General features: G+C 59.2%; 1 protein-coding gene across 2 annotated transcripts in view; it reads right to left on the reverse strand.

The window, feature by feature from the left end:
* The window catches only part of ADAMTS7 (ADAM metallopeptidase with thrombospondin type 1 motif 7), a 38,634-nt gene that overhangs the window by 6,354 nt on the left and 17,137 nt on the right, over nucleotides 1–15,143 (reverse strand). For both annotated transcript variants that reach the window (XM_073227273.1, XM_037013579.2), the window contains 10 exons: nucleotides 7,482–7,626; nucleotides 6,946–7,038; nucleotides 6,350–6,495; nucleotides 5,342–5,511; nucleotides 5,018–5,145; nucleotides 4,177–4,297; nucleotides 2,836–3,080; nucleotides 2,601–2,742; nucleotides 790–916; nucleotides 188–401 (listed from right to left, as the gene is read on the reverse strand). In XM_073227273.1, coding sequence (XP_073083374.1) covers nucleotides 188–401; nucleotides 790–916; nucleotides 2,601–2,742; nucleotides 2,836–3,080; nucleotides 4,177–4,297; nucleotides 5,018–5,145; nucleotides 5,342–5,511; nucleotides 6,350–6,495; nucleotides 6,946–7,038; nucleotides 7,482–7,626 — 1,531 coding nt within the window. The remainder of the gene's footprint in view (nucleotides 1–187; nucleotides 402–789; nucleotides 917–2,600; nucleotides 2,743–2,835; nucleotides 3,081–4,176; nucleotides 4,298–5,017; nucleotides 5,146–5,341; nucleotides 5,512–6,349; nucleotides 6,496–6,945; nucleotides 7,039–7,481; nucleotides 7,627–15,143) is intronic.

Below are 15,143 nucleotides of genomic sequence, written 5' to 3' on the forward strand. Positions count from 1 at the left end.
GCCCTCCTGGCCCAGCCAGCTCGGGACCACATGGTCGTCTGCTGAGGCATCCTGGTCCCCGAGGCTTGGGGCACAGGGCTGGCCCTGGGATGCCCCAGCCGGGACCACGTGTGGGCCAGCAACGGCTCCCATAGGCCATCTCTGCCGCCAGGGGAGTTGGGGGCAGCCCCTCCCCCCTGACGCTCACCTGAGACCAGTTCCCCACAGCCCAGGTGGCAGGACAGGGCACCTCACGGTTGCAGGGCTTCTCAGCCGGGGGCTGGGGGAGGGGCTCACAGGCAGGCGGCTCCAGGGCACTCTGCTCATCCAGCCCCACGCTGCGAATGCAGAGCACGGACCGGCGGGAGAGGCCCCCGGGCCCGCAGGAGCGGGAACACGCCTGCCACTCACCTGCCCACCACCTGCAGGCAGACGGGCATCAGCGTGAGGCTGGCTGGACGCGCAGGACTGGGGCCAGGTGGGTCAGGTCTAAGCCAGGGACCATCCCCCAGAGCTCCACGTGGTCGGCAGCCTAGCCCCCAGGTCGCCTTTGTTCCTGCCACCCTCCCCCAAGGGGACTGGGCAAACCCCCAGGGACCGGAACACGAGTGACCAGGGGCGTCCCAGGCTGGTGCTCACCACAGAGGCGAACAGGCCCAGAGGGAGTGTGGGGCAGGCCGGGGCTGGGCTCCAGCCTTGGGACAAGGCCGAGAGGCCCGCTCCCTCTGCTTCCTGGGGCCCCCATGGAGCCTGCCGCACGGGCCCGCCCTGCAGTCAGGAGCGGCTGTGAGGCAGCTGCCAGGGGCTCACCGGGCGGGGCAGGGCTGCTGGCTGCATGTCCTCTGGTGGTCGGCCGGCCGGCCCAGGGGGTTACAGTGTCTCTGGTCCACCAGCCCCGCCTGCCGCTCGGCGCAGTATACGCTCTGTGTCTGCACACCTAGGGGGCGAGGGCTCAGCCAGGCCTGGCACTAAGGGCCCCGCCCCAGCCGCCGGCACCCAAAGACAAGTCCCTGAGCCCAGAGCCCTCCCAGGACGGGACCCACTGCCCGTCTCCGTCCTCCGGACCGTCACCACTGTCTCCAGGCAGGGCGTGGAGCAGAGGTTCAGTGGGGGGGGGCCCAGCCCTGCAGCCTGCTAGCTAGGGGGCCTTGGGCCTTGGGTCTCTCTAAACCTCAGTCTTCATCTGCTAATGGGAGCAATAATGTCTGCCTCCAAGCCTGGGCATGAGGCTGGCAAGGTCATGCGTGTCGTGTGCAGGCTTTGCCCACGCCTGGTACATGGCAGGAGCTCAAGAGCCAGCCACTCCTAGTGTACAAATCCTAAGGTTTGCCCCACCGTCCACACCCCTCCCAACAAGCTCAGCGCTCCGAAAAAGGCTGGGGAAGAGATTCCTCAGACCACCTGGAGCCCCCACTGCTGGCCCCAAGCTAGCTCTGTCCTTCTCACCCTCTGCCGTCGCCCCCGGGACCTCTGCACAGCTGTGCCGTTCCCCCCAGCCCCAGGACCCACTCAGTCCCTACCTTCACCCCCACTTCCTCACTCACAGAAGGCAGGCTTTGCTCAGGGGAACGACGGGTCCTGCAGAATCCTAGCGGCCCTGTGCGGGCCTCCGCTCCATTGGGGTCAGGCCTGCACCATTTCCCCGGGCCAGGAACGTGGCCAGGGGTGCAGAGGGAGGACCCCACTTGTGACCCCCAGGAGAGGAAGGCAGGGCTGAGAGGGAGGAAGGCCCAGGCCAAGCGCCAGCCAGACTGTGCACCCTGGGGACTTCTCAGAGCAGAGACAAGCCCCTTTCTGCTCCAGCCTCCAGTCCGTCCTACCTCTTGCAGCTCAGCACATCCCTGACTCATCGTCCCCGAGGCCCCCAAGTCTGGCTCACCCTATGTCCATTCTCACTTTGTAAACTCAGAGACACTCCTGTTGGCTGCTTTAACAGAGGTCGGGATGTCCGCCAGGCTTTGGTGGGCCTGTTTTGTTCTGTCATCCTAACAGCATTTTAAGGAATGCTCAGCGGTCCCTGCCCCAGATTCCTGACATGCGATCCCTGGACATGGACGGGTGAGGGAGGGGGTCAGCCAAACTATCACATGCCTACAAGAAGTGAAAGGGAGCAAGGGGATGTGCTGAGTGGGCTCAGAGCTGGTGGGTCCGGGTCACGTGGGGAAGCCCCTCCCGGGGTCAGAGCCCACGATTCGCAGGATCTGGGCCCGGGCAGGGCTGGAGGCTCCAGGGAGGCAGTGCCAGCTCTCCAGTGTGGAGCAGAAAGGTCAGGATGAGACCCACAGAGCTGGGCAACGAGAACATGAGGGGCAGGTAGCCATGCCTCCGGGGGAGTGCCAGCAGATGGGGCACAGAGCCCACCGTTGGGGCCAACTCTGCCCCACCTCCCCACCTCCCAGTGGGCCTCTGAGGTGAGACTCGTGCTCCATTTCACAGATGAGGACACAGGCCCAGGGGCACAACCTCCAAGCTCCACCAGCCCTATTTTACAAATAGGGAAACCGAGGCCCAGAGGCATGCTGTCCAAGTCCACGGTGCCCAGCAAATATGCAGAGCTGCAACCCAGCATCGCTGCCCAGACAAGGCCCTGTGGGGCAGCCACTGCCCACTGCTGCCCTCACCTGCACCACAGGTGACCGTGCACTCAGTCCAGGGCCCATAGTGCCAGAAGAACTCAGGTGGCCGGACCTGGCTGTGACTGTCTGCCTCCCTGTGGACGGTGTACTCATAGCGCACGCCGGGGTTGCTCTCCTGGAACAGGATCTGCGGCAGGCAGGCGGGGGCCGTGAGTGCACGGAGATACCCACTGGATGCCCCAGACTAACTGCCCCCCGCCTGGTCCTCGGCAGCAGGCACCTGGATCCAGACCGGCTCGTCGGTGGGCCCAGGGGCAGTGAGGTTCTCCCAGTTGCCCGCGCGTGCGTACGTGAACGTGGTGCCCGCCACCTGGTAGTCCCCATTCCACTGGATGGTCCAGCCGCCGTTGAGGAAGTACTTCTCTGGGTCCTCGCTCCGCAGGGCCAGGAAGTTGGCCGCCTCAGCCACCTCCTCAATGCGGATCTCACGGGCGCCCGCCGGGATCAGCCCCACATCCACGTACCCTGGTGGCCGAGGTCACGCACAAGGTGGAGGGCTGCCCCCCCGCCCCTCACCTCTCGTCCCACATTCCCTCTCTCGCCCCTGCCTGCTGTTGCCAAAGATCCTACTGTTAGCTTAAGAATCCGAGCTCCCCCGAAAGGCAGGCGCTGGATCTACCTGTCACCAAGACCTCAGGGGCACAAACCTGTGGCCCGCAGCCCATCACCCTCTCCCGGAGACCCTAGCAGTGCCGTGCCTCAGGCTGGGCCCTTGCACTGGGCCAGACGGCCTCTCCCCAGGCCCCTCAATCCCACATGGCTGGCTTCAGTGCCTTCTCTTAAGCAGTGCCCATCGTGTGCCCACAGAACTAAGCCCTGTGCCCCATAACATAGGTGCTGTGATCCCGTCATATATGGGGAAACGGAGGCCAGGGAGGCACGTTAGGCCCCAGGTTCTGCCGGATACAAAGTGGACTCCCAGCCTGACCCTTCCCACCCCGCGGCACTGTCTCCCATGCTGCCGCAACCCATGCCTTTCCCAGAGATGCTTGCCTCCACCCCCACTTCACGCTTTGGGGGGCACAAGCCCCTTCTGCCTGTGCAATGACTCCCCATCTTGTGTGCATCTTTTATCTTGTCTGTAGCACAACTCCTGCCTCCTACAGGAAGTCCCTGACCTCCCCGGGTCAGGACTCTCTTCCCCAGTCTCTCAGCTCTGAGCCTCCCCACCCTGTGTTGGTCACCCTAAAAGGTTCTGTCACCCTGTCAGACCATGAGCTCTTCACCCCCTCGTCCCCCCCACCTAGGACAGTTGGCACTCAGAAACAGGTCCTGAGGGGAGGAAGTGGAGCTGGGGGTCTCTGAAGCTTCCTAAGACAGCACCAGCCCTCTGGGAAGGCAAAGCCAGATGGGCTCGCCTGGGGTCCCTGGGGCAGGAGCCCATGAGGACAGGTGCCCACACCTGGGCCACAGTGCCCGCCCTGCAAGGACCTGGGCCAAGCAAGGTGGCTGCCCTGCTCCCCATCTATAGCCTGGGTGGGGACCGTGGGGTCAGAGGGCAGGGCATCAGGGGAGATGAAGAAGGGGCACCCTGCGTCCCACCAGGGGCCCTACCCCATACCCAGGCCCTCGGCTTCCTCGAAGGTCCCGCTCACGGTGTGACAGGTGGAGCCATTGCCATGGCACACGCCGCACCGGTCCTCCATGGCACTGGAGTCGATCTCGAGGTCGCAGCCGACGCTCTGCAGCACACGGGGAGGGGGCCTGGTGCCAGCACTGCCACCAGCCCCCAAGCCCTGCCCTCTGCTGGGCCCTCCAGCCCCAGGCCCCAGGTGAACCACTGGCCTCTCTGGGCCCTGTATGGAAGGCTGCAATAGGTGGGGAGCCAGCTCCCTGGGGACCCCTGAGAAGTGTTGACAGCTCCTGGAAATGGGAGTCACATCAAGGCACAGCGGCTGGCACCCCGAGGTGGGCTCCTTCTGAGCCTGGGCCTCTACGCCCAGTGGCTTCGTCCCAGGGGCAGGGTAAAAGGAGGCTGGGGGGCACAGGCCAGGAGGAGAGGCCACCGCTGTGGCTAGGGATGAGCATTGCCAGCAGACTCGGATGCCTACTCTGCCAGGCTGGAGCCTGGCTCAGCCACACTGAACCCTGTAAGGCACAGGGGGAAACCATTGCCTGGGGGCATCCACCCAGCAGGTCAAGCCACTGGGCCCTGGCCGGACTGGGCAGTGCCTGCATGCCCTGGGGAGGAGATGGGAGGCCCCGGGCAGGGCTGGTGGTGTGCGCCTGCCTGTGCGGGCTCTGGCGTCAGCAGAGGCGCTTTGCTGGGAGGTGGTGGGACACCACCAGAGGGCTTTGCTGGCAGAGCTGGGAAGCCTGAGGGCACGGCCTGGGGGGACCCACTGGAGGCCTGCCAGGGCGTAGGGGCAGGCCCGGTCGGAGACCCGTCCTCTCCAGCGCACCTTGCAAATACCATTGATGCAGAGGTCGCGGCTGGCCTGGTAGCAGGGGGTGCCGTCCACCACGGCGTCCCGCAGCTTCTCAGCAAAGGGCTCATCAGAGGGCCTGCAGTGCAGCTCACAGGGGCTCTCTGGGGGCCCAAGTGCAGGAGCCGTGAGGACAACCGGGGCAGGGGGCCCATCAGCCACCAGGAAGACAGGCTCCACGACACATACCAGCAGCAGGCCAGGGCCAGCGCGGGGCAGCCGGGGCTGGGCCCTGCCTGGGAGGCTGGGTGGACTGGCCCTCAGGTCCCCACCCCCGTGTCCCTGGGTGATAGGACTCACCGTCATTGATCACAGGCACCCACGTGCGCCGCTGGCCCTTGTAGAGCATGACGTCAAAGCGGCTGCACTGGACGTGACGGAAAGATGGGCGGCCGGGCGGGCAGGCCTGCAGGCTGCAGAGCCGGAAGCGCTTCCTCTCCCCCACACAGTATTTGCCCATGTACTTGGGCCTGTGGGGAGGGCAAGTGGGCTGCGTGGGTGCCCAGCACCTGCTCCGCGGCTCCTGCACACCCTGCCACCGGCCTTGGCTCTCTGGGCTGCCCCAGGCCACCTGCCCCACTCTGGCCCGGACACGCTCCCCCTGTTCTATAGGATTGAAGGAGAGGTGGCAGCAGGGAGCCCGGGCTGTGCCCCAGGCCGCTGTGTGGCTGTGGGCAAGTTTTCGGGCTCTCGGGCCCCAGTTTCCTCATCTATAAACCAGGGTTGGGGACGGTTTCCAGGCTGGGGCTGTGAGCGCATCCACGTCACGCAGCGCCCATCCCATTGACCGGCTCCCCCTGCCATCCCCAATCCCATCTGGGACCTTGTGTGCCCCTGATGCGGCTCAGCCTCCTGCCACAGAGCGTGCCGCAAGCTGCAGGGTGCCCGCTCTACCCGCATTAACTGCATTTGTCTGGACAGCGGCTCTGCTGGGTAGGCTCTGCTCTCACCCGATCACACACTTTCTCTGGAAACTGAGCCCAGAGGAGGGGAGAGGGGAGTTGCCCCTGGATTCATGTGAGACCCAGAGGTGAAGCCCTGGGCCTCTGCCCTCTCCTGCCTCCGGCCAGCTGTTGCTCTGTTGTCTGAGCAGTGACGCTCCCCTCTCTGCAAGGCTGTCAGCAGTGGGGCTCTGTCACCCCCAGGGTGCTCTGAGAAGTGACCTATGGTGGCTCTAGACACTCCAGGCCTGGCCTCTGTGGGACACTTCTGAGAGCGGGAGGCTGGGACAGAGCCAGGCTCCCTGCAACCCAGGAATTCTGCTGGGCTCTGGACCCCACCTGCCCCAGCCCCCCTCCCTGCACTCACGTGGGCTGCGTGCACCGCCGCTCAGCGCTCTGCACGCCCGTGCCACAGCTCCGTGAGCAGACGGACCAGCCGCTCCAGCCAGACCAGCCGCCGTCCACAGCCGCAGGCCGGAAGCCCACAGGAACGCACTCCCCGTTCAGACACCACTGCCGAGACAAGGACACAGTAACCCCACCCCAACCTGTCCACCATCCTCACCCCAGCAGAATGAGGTAGGTGAAAGGCCCAGAAAGGCAGAGGGGAGGGAGGGTGGAAGGAGTGGGGGAGCTCCTAAGGGATGGGGGTCCGCTGAGAGCGGTGCGTGTGTGACGTGGTGAGAGCAGGCCCGCCTTCCAGGCACCCAAGACCCGGGCCCCAGGGTGGAGCTGAGCAGGGACTGAAACAGCCTCTGGGCGGGATGCCTTAGAGAATCTGGACTCAAGCCCTGCTCTGGTACCTCCACTCTGCAGGTGGGGATCTTGGCTGGGAGGGTGCCCGGGGGGTCCGCTAAGAGCACACGCAGGTCTGTGAGCCAAGGCCGACCCCAGAGGTCGGACAGCGCAGGAATTCTGACCTCTCACCCCACCCTTGCACAGCACGGATGGGGCACCTCCTACCTTGTTCTCCCCACACCTGGTACCGTCCACGGCCGCGTCCAGCTTGGAGTGACAGGTGGTACCCACGGAGCACCAGAGTGTGTGGCAAACATTCTACAGGAGGAGGGCACAGCCACACCTTCACCCACTCCGGGGCCACCACCCGCCCTGCCCCTTATTACCCCGAGAGTGCCTGGGCGAGGCTGGCACCAGCTGCTCTGCAGGAGGGACTCCCAGAGGTTGCCCTGGTCTTCCCTGAACCATGGGGCCCTGTGGGGCGCAGGGCTCAGGCCTGCTGCTCAGAGCAGCCCCAGCTCCCATTCCCCTCACGGCCCAGCCCCCATCCGGAGAAACCCGTCAGAAGCCTCGGGGTCTCCGTGACGTGCCTGTGGCCCCCACGACCCCACAGCATAGGCTTTACCCCCTACAGCCCAGCTCTGGGGAGTGACGGGCTTACCCAGTGCCCCTCAGTTGGTAAATGTCCCCATGCCCAACCCGAGGCCACGGCCAGAAGGGTCTGCAGGCAGTGAGGGGGGCCCACCCCATGCCCCACTCACATCCATGTCATCGCAGAAGGCCGAGTAGGCCCCGTACTGGAGGCGGCACTGATGGCCCACATCGTAGAGGACGCCGGGTGGCACAGATGGGAAGTCGATGACGTCCTTGGCGGGAGGGTCGTCCAGGCACAGGCCCCACCCACGGCTGCAGACAGGGAAGGAGGGTGGGGTGAAGGCTCAGGACAGCCTGGGAGACCCACAAGGGAGGCCAGCAGGGCTGGAGGGCAGGGAGGGGGGAGGGGCTCAAAGCCCTAACCCTGCAGGAGAGCCGAGGCTCCGGGCACACCCGGCCTACGCGATGACCCCAACTCAGTGTTTCGTTTCTCCGTCCTGTCTCCCGGGCACTCACCCGGCTAAACTGCCCCCATGCATGAGGGCCAGGCCTGCCCCTACAGTGCCCTCCTTGCTCTAGGCAGAGCCTCTCTCCTTAAGCCGGGGCCCAAAGCCCCTTGGCCCTGGCATGCTGGACAGCCAAGCCCTCCGTGGCCCTGCCCCGCCTCCCTGCAGCCTGGGCCCTGGGCCGCCTCTGACAAGGATCTGGAGAGCCTCACATCACAGCCCCTGCAGCAAGAGCCTCTGCTGGCCCTGCCCGGCTCAGGCCTCGGGTCATGTGTGGGAGGACCGAGGCCTAGAAAGCCCAGGGCGCCGCCCTGCCCGCCTCTGGCGCCCAGGACCGGCCCACTGCCCTCACCGGGTCCGGGTGGGCACCCACACAGGAGCAGGAGTGCACTGCCTGCCGGCCGGCCAGCCCCAAGCCTTGCTGCTGCTCTGGACGAACCGAGAGGCCGGGCCTAGTGGGGAGGGCGGAGCCATGCAGAGAACCAGGGTGGGGGCAGCAGGTAGCAAGGGCTTGACAGAGGCAGAAGGGGTGGCAGGTGTGCAGCTTGACCCCACCAGGCAGGTGGGGGAGGCAGGCACCCTCCAGTTTCCTAGTCTGGGCGCGTGAGGGCAGCTGGTGCCCAGTTGGGGAGCCAGGATGAGCAGAGCGCCCTGGGCAGGAGCAGAGAGGCACGGGGAAGATGGGCAGGGGCACGATGGATGCCACAGGGAGGGAAGGGGAAGCCACAGGACGTGGAGGGATCGGGAGAAGCCCAGTGTGGGGAGAGGCTGGGGCAGATGTCAGAGTCAGAGGTCGGGGGTGTGAGATTCAGGGTGGGGTGGATGGTCCCTATGATGTCCTAAGCCCCCTGGCTGGTGGTGGACCCCGGGGGGAACAAAGCTTCAGTGGCAGATCCCTGCTGAGGACTCGGGGAACCCCCCGGGATCACTGGGCCACCTGTGCTAGCTGGAAATGGACCTGCTACAGTGGACGGCAGCAGCGAGCAGCTTCTGGACCCAGCCCTCCACCCTGACGGCCACAGGCCATCTCGTGCGCTCCTCGCATGCCCTGGGCAGACCATACCCATCTTCTTGCCCACCCAGGCCTCAGGCAGTGCATCACCTGCCCCATGTCACACCAGAGGTCAGTGAGGTCAGGACCTGATGCCAGGCCCAGGCTGCCAGCCCACCCAAGCCCACTCACTGGACTGCCACCAAGCAGGGCTCCTCCCACCTGACCACCAGCCTAGCCTCAAACACTTCACCCCATGTATAAGTTCACCCCAAGTATAAACCATGGCAGCCGAGGCCTAGTGGGGAGAGAGGAAGGCTCTGCCTGCCTCAGTGGGGCTCCCTGGGGCTGCAGCCTGGCGCAGAGCATTGGCTGGGGGCCTCTTCTCTTCTCCTGGCAGACAGCAGCTCAAGACGTGGGCCGGGGGCTTCAGAGACTCAGCCCAAGGCCACGTGCAGCCTGACTGGGACCCATGTCAGCTCCTGTGGGCCCGGCTGTCAGAGAAATGGCCGGTTGGGTCCATCCTACGAGGGTGTGAGAGGTCAGGGTGGGGGCCTCACAGTACCACCGCCAGAATCAGGGCCAGTCCAGGCCAGGTGCTGACTATAGAAACCCAGCTTCTCCTCTGCCCAGCTGCAGACACTGGGTGGCCTTGGCCACTGCCACCCTCTCTAGGCCGCCCTGTCCTTGTCACAGGACACCAGGCTACCTGTGATCCAAACCGCAGGGGCAGAAATCACGGCCTCCACCTGGGAAAGTCAGAGGCGGTGGCCGGCCCTTCCTTCCTCTAGCGGCTCACTCCTTCCATCACTGCCCACACATCTGCCCCCAAGCCCCTCGGGGCCTCTTCACTCTATTACGGCAGGACTGGGCGGCCCCACAGGGTCTGAGCCAGCAGTGGGGGGCTCCAGTGAAGATCCACCCCACCTCAAGGACTGCTGAGAGCTAGATACCCGCAACTGTGTGCCCTCTCCCCTCGTCACCCTGGGGTCCCGGTCCTGGAGTCGCCGGATGGTGGGGACATGGGTGAAGTGAAGGACCTCCCCACCCCTCGGGGGTTCCCCAATGCCACTCTCAGCCCAGAAGGCAGGTCCCGGCTCTGCCCCCTTGGACTGACCAATGCCTATGGGCTCCAGAAACCTTCCCCCGCTCACGCCCACCTGCTGAGGCTCCCCAGCCACCCCATGCCCTCCACTGGGCACCCTTCCTCCCCAGGAAGCTCCATTAGTCTTTGGAAGGCAGCCCCTGGGCTCCTGAGACATGATGTCCTGGACCCAGACGGCTTGGTGCATCTCTCCAGACCCCTACAAAGCCTAGGAGGACCGTCCACCATGGGCCTATGGCTCAGATGGTGAGGGCACCGAGGATGGCACGTCCTCTGTCTCCTTACTCTGGACCTAGGCACCTGCACGCTGGTGTTGCTCATGGGCCAGTCTGAGACTGAGTGGCATTTGCTCACATCTGGGTCTGGGGCCGATAAACGTCTCTCCACAGGGGCTGGGGGCACCCGTGGGGACAAGGGGGTGGCCTGAGAGTGCCTCTGAGCCTCCCCTGAGCCCTCAGAGCACCCCTGACCCCACTCAGCACCCAGCACTCAGGCTCACTTGGTACCTGACCCAGTTGGGAGCTTGTTATCTGCCCCCCCATCCAGTGGGACACAGGGTACCATGCTGTCTGAGCACCCCTCTCTCCGGGTTTCCCTGGCCTGTGACCCCCTCCGCCCAGGCCCCCAGGATGGACAGCAGGGAGCAGGAGGCCTCAGGAGATGAAGGGCCTCCTCGGCATCTCTCACGGGGCTTGCTTCTCCCTATCTTTCCACCTCCGCCAGCTCTTCTTCGTGCCAAGGTTCTAGGGGGTGTGGCAGCCCCAGGCTCTCCCCACCGTCTCCTCATCCTGGCCCCAGGCCCAGGGCCAAGTCCCTCACACATTCCTTCCAGCTGCTGACTGAAGACAGAGACCATCTGTCTGTGCTGGTGCACCCCGGGGGGGCAGCTAGGAACAAGCCCCCGGGCTGTTGCAGGGGTGCCTGCTCTCCGGTTTTCCAGCCATTCTTGCGCTGCCTGCCTCCATCTGGTGGAAGAGACACACCCTTGGGATTTTTTCAGCCCTGCTCTCCCTGCCCAGCCCCATTTCCTGGTTCGTTCAGGTCGTGTCTGGCATGGCCTTGGCACAGTGATAAGTCACAGCATCGAAGCTCACCGCGTGGTTGGCGCTATGCTCAAAACCTGACATGTTCACTCACTGAATCCTCACAGCAGGACCCACCAGGCAGCTGCATCCTTACACCGAGTTTTTGAGGCTTAAGGGCTAATGAAACTTGTCTGCCAACACGCATAGAAGCCTGGGCCAGAGTACAGGTCCTTAACCACCACACTCAAGCCCTCCCTGCTTCCAAACCCACTGCCCACTGCAGCAGCCCCCCAGCCGAGGCCAGAGTTCTTGTTCTCACTCCATAATGGACGTGGTCCGTTCCCCGCTTTAACCCCACCACGGGTGGACTTCTAGAAAAGCATGGCAGCGTTGAGCAGATGGATCTCCACTCCCTTCCAGAACCCCTCGATGAGGACAGCAAAGGAATAAGCATAAATCCACAGGGACAAAGGGCGAGGCAGGGGTGATGATGGCAGACGGAAGATGTTGGCAACATTCTGGGAGCTGGAAAGCAGACAGCCAAGTGGCGCTGCTGTGGTAGAGCTGAGGGGCCTGGAGCCACATCCTGGGGGGAGGAGCCGCCCGAAGCAGAAGCAGGACTTGGGAATGAGGGGCCCAGGGACCCGAGGCGCCAGGCCTGAGGACCAGAGCCCGGCTGAAAGTCTGCAAGAACACATCAGGCCCCAGACCCCCTCCCCAGCCCTGTGCGGCCCGGTGATGGCCGCCTTCCTACTAGTAAAGGACGGGGGCTCATTCTCTGAAGAGGGTGACCCAGGATTATGCCCAGGAATGCCAGACACAGTTGATGACCCTACAGAGAAAAGGGGACAAACGGAAGTCCACACAGTGACAGGTGAGACCCTGCCAAGCCCCTTCCCCATTTGGATGGATGCCAGATTGCTACAGCCAGACTTACATCCTCCCGGAAAAAGGCTAGAGAATTCTTCCCCAGGGAAACCTCATGGCTCAGAAAAACATTGGTACCTGAAGATCTCCCGAGGAGACAGCCCCATCCCAGCCAATCCTCGGCTCTGACTTGAGAAAGCCCCACCTCTTCTGCAGACCCCCAGCTTGTGTCCAGTGCCTCCTTCCATGACTGAAATATAGCCAAGCCATTTTAAGAAAACCTTTAACACAAAATAAAGACTTTTAAAAATAATGCAAAGGAAATAAAGACCTTGCAGGGAGCAGAAGAAAAAAAATTAAAACCACATAAGTAGTAACCTCAGAAAGATGAGACAACACCACACCCTAGAAACAAGAAGAAGGCTATAAAAAGAAGTATTTAGTGAATAAGAAAGTTCAGAAAGTTAAAAATACAACAGAAAAAAAAAAGAGGATTATAAGGTAAAGATAAGAATGTCATCCAGTCAAAGCCTAATTTGGCTATCCCGAAAATGAACTAAGATAAGATATGAAAAAGAACTGCCAACATCAGCACTCTCGGGAAGACTCATGCCAGAAGATGATCATCAAAAAACCCCAACAAAGATCCAGGCGCTGCTACAGCTGTAGATGCAGTCATCCCACCGGTTCCTGGACTTGCCATGGGAATGAAGAAGGAGATATCTAAGCTGGCCTGTGCATACAGTAAAACAACAAATTTGACTGGATCTATACTGTTGGAACTCAACCAAGAATTAGGAGAAGTGCAAATTGCAGCGCTCCAAAATCTTACAACTACAGACTATTTACTGTTAAAAGAACATATGGGATGTGAACAGTCCCCAGGAATGGGTTGTTTTAATTTGTCTGATTTCTCTCAGACTGTTCAAGTTCAGTTGGACAATATCCACCATATCATAGATAAGTTTTCACAAATGCCTAAGGTGCCTAACTGGTTTTCTTGATTTCACTGGAGATGGCTGGTAATTATAGGTCTGCTTTGGTTATGTAACTGTACTCCTATTATGTTAATGTGTGTGTGCAATTTAATTAGTAGTTTAAAACCTATACATGCTGAAGTTACTCTACAAGAAGATATATCAAAGAAATAATCAATCTTCCCAGGTTTTCTTCCTCCTGCTACCTCTATAGCTTTTCTTCTTCCTTCCTAATTACAACCCTTAAATAGAATTCGTGCCACATATCGAATTTACCGAGTATCATAATTCTTCCAAGTGGTAAAGACACCTCAAGACAAATGCTGGGCATAGAAGCCACAGGGCATAAATATGCAAAGAAGTAAAAAGCTAACCTTTTCAAACAATAAGGCTTCTCTCTCACTTACCAACTTAACATTTCCCTGTATGGCCCTGGAAGATGACTGGTTAGCCAGAGACAGGTAAGATTCCTCAAGGGAGGAACTACCTAAGACAGGCACAGTCGCAGGGGGGCCATCAGGTGAGAAATTGGGGATCAACAGAGGTGAGGCTTAGAAACTTCCCCCCCCTGTTCTGAGAGAAATCTTCTGCGTCCGTGGATGTTTTATCGCCCTTGTCTAGCTTGGATTAACACATAGTCTACCTTTATCTTATATCTTATATCTACCACTTCAGCATTTTATTAAAAATAATAATAATAAAGAGAGAAATGTGGTATCCACATATAAATCAAGTATAAAAATCAAACGAATATTCATATTTGACCTGAATGTTTATAGTTCATAATGCGTGATCAAAACTGAAAGTTTCTGTGATGAATGCCCTTGTACTGTTCACCATGTAACTTATTCACTATGTAAGAATTCGTTCCCCATGTAAGAACTTGTTCGTTATGCTTCAGAAGATTGGAGACTGACGAGAATTAGGCTTGAGATGAATTAATGATTGTGCATTGAGCATTGACCCCCCTATACAGAATTTTATTGTTGTTAACAACCATTTGATCAATAAATATGAGAGATGCCCTCACAAATATATATATATATACACTTCCAATTGTAAAATAAATAAGTAACCGGGATGTAATGTATAGCATGAGGAATATAGTCAAAATATTGTAACAACTTGGTATGGTGATAGCTGGTACCTAGAATTATCATGTTTATAAATGTTCAATCACTGTGTTGTACACCTGAAACTAATGTAATACTGTGTGTCAACTACCCTTCAATAAAAAATAATTATCTAAAAAAAAAAGAAAAAAAAAAGAATGTCATCCAGGAAATGGGAAGAGATGAAAAAAGGTAAAATATTAAAAAATAAGAATATGAGAACAGCTGACAATAAAGAGTTCCAGAATGAGGACACAGAAGAGAGATTATCAAATGAATAATACAGGAACATTTCCAAGAACTGAGAGACGTGAGTTTTTAGAAACAAAGGGTCCACCAAGAACCACCCACAATAAAAACAGACCAAGGCCCATAATTCTGAAATTTCCTATCACCAAAACAGAGAGAGAGAAAGAAAAGCTCCCAGACTTTTTTAAAGATCCCATACAAAGGCTTGGGAATCAGTCCAGTACGGGCCTTCACAAGAGCAAGTCGGAAGGCGGGGAGACAACAGAAAAAACGCCTTTGAAATTCTGAAGGGTGACTTCTGACCTAGAAGTCAGTTTCAAATCAAACTATTGATCAGGTATATGGGGGAAGAATAAAGACACTTCCAGACAAGCAAACCACTTCCCTTCACACACCCTTTCTCAGAAGCTACTTGAGGATGTGTCCCACCAAAACAAAGATGTAGCCCCACTAATAAAGGTAGCGTGGGATCCAGAAAACAGGAAGCCCCTGGCATGACAGTTTTAGGGCAGGCCTAGAAAGCGTCCTGTCTAGACTGGAGCAGGAGGCCAGAGAGAAGTTGGGGGGAAGTCCAGGAAAGAAGGGACCTATTAAGTTACCTGGCAGGCATGACCTTCTGGAAAACTGGATTTGGAGACGTTTTATAGAACTACTGGTGAATACAGAAGACAGAGGCGAAGGAAACCAAGGAAATAAGAAAAAGACTTGTTCTTAAAAAACAAATGTCATCTCATTACAACATTTAGTTCAGCAGTGTTTACTCAATCATTGTAGTGTAAACTGGCCACTGACTTAATCAACATGTGTCAACACAATATTAGGGTGTGGGCAGGGGGCAGGCGTGTGTGTAGGTGGAGACGCGGGGGCCAGGGCCACCTTTCTCTTGTGCAAGTGACAAACAGCATCCACACTGAAAAATCAAGAGACAGTGCTGGAGAGCTTTTCAGAAACATGAAGGTAGATAAGGTAAGAAAATGCTAAAATCAGTCACACTGAA

Source organism: Manis javanica, chromosome 18 (assembly GCF_040802235.1).
Source record: "Manis javanica isolate MJ-LG chromosome 18, MJ_LKY, whole genome shotgun sequence".
NCBI classification, from domain to species: domain Eukaryota; kingdom Metazoa; phylum Chordata; class Mammalia; order Pholidota; family Manidae; genus Manis; species Manis javanica.